General features: G+C 41.5%; 1 protein-coding gene across 5 annotated transcripts in view; it reads left to right on the top strand.

The window, feature by feature from the left end:
* The window catches only part of LOC111982382 (phosphoribosyl pyrophosphate synthase-associated protein 1), a 31322-nt gene extending 29956 nt beyond the window's left edge, over positions 1 to 1366 (top strand). For 3 of the 5 annotated variants that reach the window (XM_024013946.2, XM_024013943.3, XM_070433817.1), the window contains 2 exons: positions 414 to 560; positions 874 to 1366. In XM_024013946.2, coding sequence (XP_023869714.1) covers positions 414 to 560; positions 874 to 1032 — 306 coding nt within the window. In that variant the 3' untranslated portion in view covers positions 1033 to 1366. The remainder of the gene's footprint in view (positions 1 to 413; positions 561 to 873) is intronic. The other 2 variants (XM_024013947.2, XM_024013944.2) reach the window with 1 other exon arrangement.
* The last annotated feature ends 908 nt before the right edge of the window (positions 1367 to 2274 follow it).

Raw genomic sequence — 2274 nt, 5'->3', positions numbered from 1 at the left:
GCCTATCAGAGGCTTCTAAAGCCATGACATCATTTTCTGGAATTTTCCAAGCTGTTTAAAGGCACAGGCAACTTAGTGTATGTAAAATTCTGACCCACTGGAATTGTGATACAGTGAAATAATCTGTCTGTAAACAATTGTTGGAAAAATGACTTGTGTCATGCACAAAGTAGATGTCCTAACCGACTTGCCAAAACTATAGTTTGTTAACAAGAAATTTGTGGAGTGGTTGAAAAACGAGTTTCAATGACTCCAACCTAAATGTATGCATACTTCTGCCTTCAACTGTATATAAACTATTTATGTTTAACACTCACTGTTCTGAGGAAGTCCTCATGTAAGATATATTTGGACATACTGTATGACAGAGCTCGTGTGTCATGTAGACGCTAATAACTGTTTCCCTCTCTCAGGATGACATCATAGATGACGTGGAGGACTTTGTGGCGGCGGCTGAGATTCTGAAAGAGAGGGGGGCCTATAAGATCTATATCATGGCGACACACGGCCTGCTCTCAGCAGAGGCCCCGCGACTCATAGAGGAATCCGCCATCGACGAGGTAAGACGAAGGACACGGGCAGGCTTTTATTAAGCCTGAAATGGCTGTTTTTTTCTAACATCCACACAGCTGACAATTATTGTACGTAGTCTGTGCTGCTCCCATACTTGAAGCTGCTCAAGGTCGGAATTATGTCTCTTTGCTGGATAAATCAAACTAATCTATGCTTTCTTAAAAAGACAAGTACACAAACCGATACCCAAATACAGTAATATGCAATGCATACACAAAAAAAAAAACTTTGCCTTCTTTAACATAGTCACTGCTGTAACCTAGCTCTCCATTTTGTGTTCTTGTCCCCCCCCCTCCCCAGGTGGTGGTGACCAATACAGTCCCTCATGAGGTCCAGAAGCTCCAGTGTCCCAAGATCAAGACGGTGGACGTCAGTATGATCCTGGCCGAGGCCATCCGACGCATCCACAATGGAGAGTCCATGGCTTACCTGTTCCGTAACATCACAGTAGATGACTGAGCTACACGCACAAATACGTTGTGTTCACACCGTGAGACCAAGGATTTTCAGCTCTGTTACATAGGCACTTGTTTCTTTTCATTCTAGTTGACTTCCTATGTAAAAAAAGTATATATCTTGCATTCTCAATAAATGTCTACTGTTCAGTCCAATACTGTACTGTGTTATACTATATGCATGGTAAATACATCACCCATACAGACTCTCATAAAGAACAAACTGCACTGATGTATCTTGGATTAGTTTGATTTAATCCTACAGTGTGTGTATTGTATGCAACTTTTCAGTGTTTACGTACAGCACAGCATTTGGTTAATAAATCCTTTTTGATGAACATGTATTTGTGATCAATTGAACTCCAACATTGAAGCAAGACTGGTACATGGTTAGTCTGTTCGAAAGGTTAATGAAAATCGCTTGTAGTTAGATGCCTATGGCCCAAAGCTCTTCGCAGGCGTTGAACTATAGCACAGTATTGTAACAAGTGGCAAGGCCTATTTTAGTCACAGATACCGATACCGCTCTAACTGAAGTCGGACAAGAATAGACACTTGCGCACAGTCTGTTTTCTGCACAAAAGAAACATAAGAATAGGTTATTTCATCTGTCACTTCGCAAATTACGATGGACAGACTGAGGTCCTCTGATTTATCAGCTATCAAAGAAGACTGCTCTGTTTTCATGGGGATTTGATCTCCTTTTGCTCATAGATTAAAACAGGGGATATGCATATCGAGGACTTAACTGAGCCCATTAACCACACGGAAGTAGACGAGGCTAAGCCTTTGAAGAGAACAAATGCTTAAATCTGCTCTTACGTATTTTCATGTGTAGCGATAATCTCTTCTCTCTTGTTCCCTTGAAGCTTTGTGTTCTGTTGAAGTCTGTCATGAGCAAACAACTCTGAGTGGTGAAGTACTGTGGCTCCATGTTCTGCAGAGGTGCATTGAATCGACCTGTTCTGTGTTTAGATATTGCTTGCCTCTCTCTCACAGCTATGTGTTTACCATCAGTGGAATGAAATACAACGTTCATGAACCTGTCGAGCTGAATAGGTCTGTCAGTTATTGCCTCTTTCTGCCAGCCTATTCAATAGCCCTGCTTCTCCCTTTTATGATCTACCTCACACTCAATGACTCAATGGAAACATTGTCTCAATGTTGACGGTGGTTTTGGTTGCGTGTGGTTAACATCTTGGTTTTGGGTTCCTCTAAATTCAAATGAAGGTTGTCTGTGTTTTCC

Source organism: Salvelinus sp. IW2-2015, linkage group LG21 (genome assembly GCF_002910315.2).
Source record: "Salvelinus sp. IW2-2015 linkage group LG21, ASM291031v2, whole genome shotgun sequence".
Taxonomy (NCBI): Eukaryota; Metazoa; Chordata; class Actinopteri; order Salmoniformes; family Salmonidae; genus Salvelinus; species Salvelinus sp. IW2-2015.
This window is presented reverse-complemented; position numbering and strand designations above follow the sequence as displayed.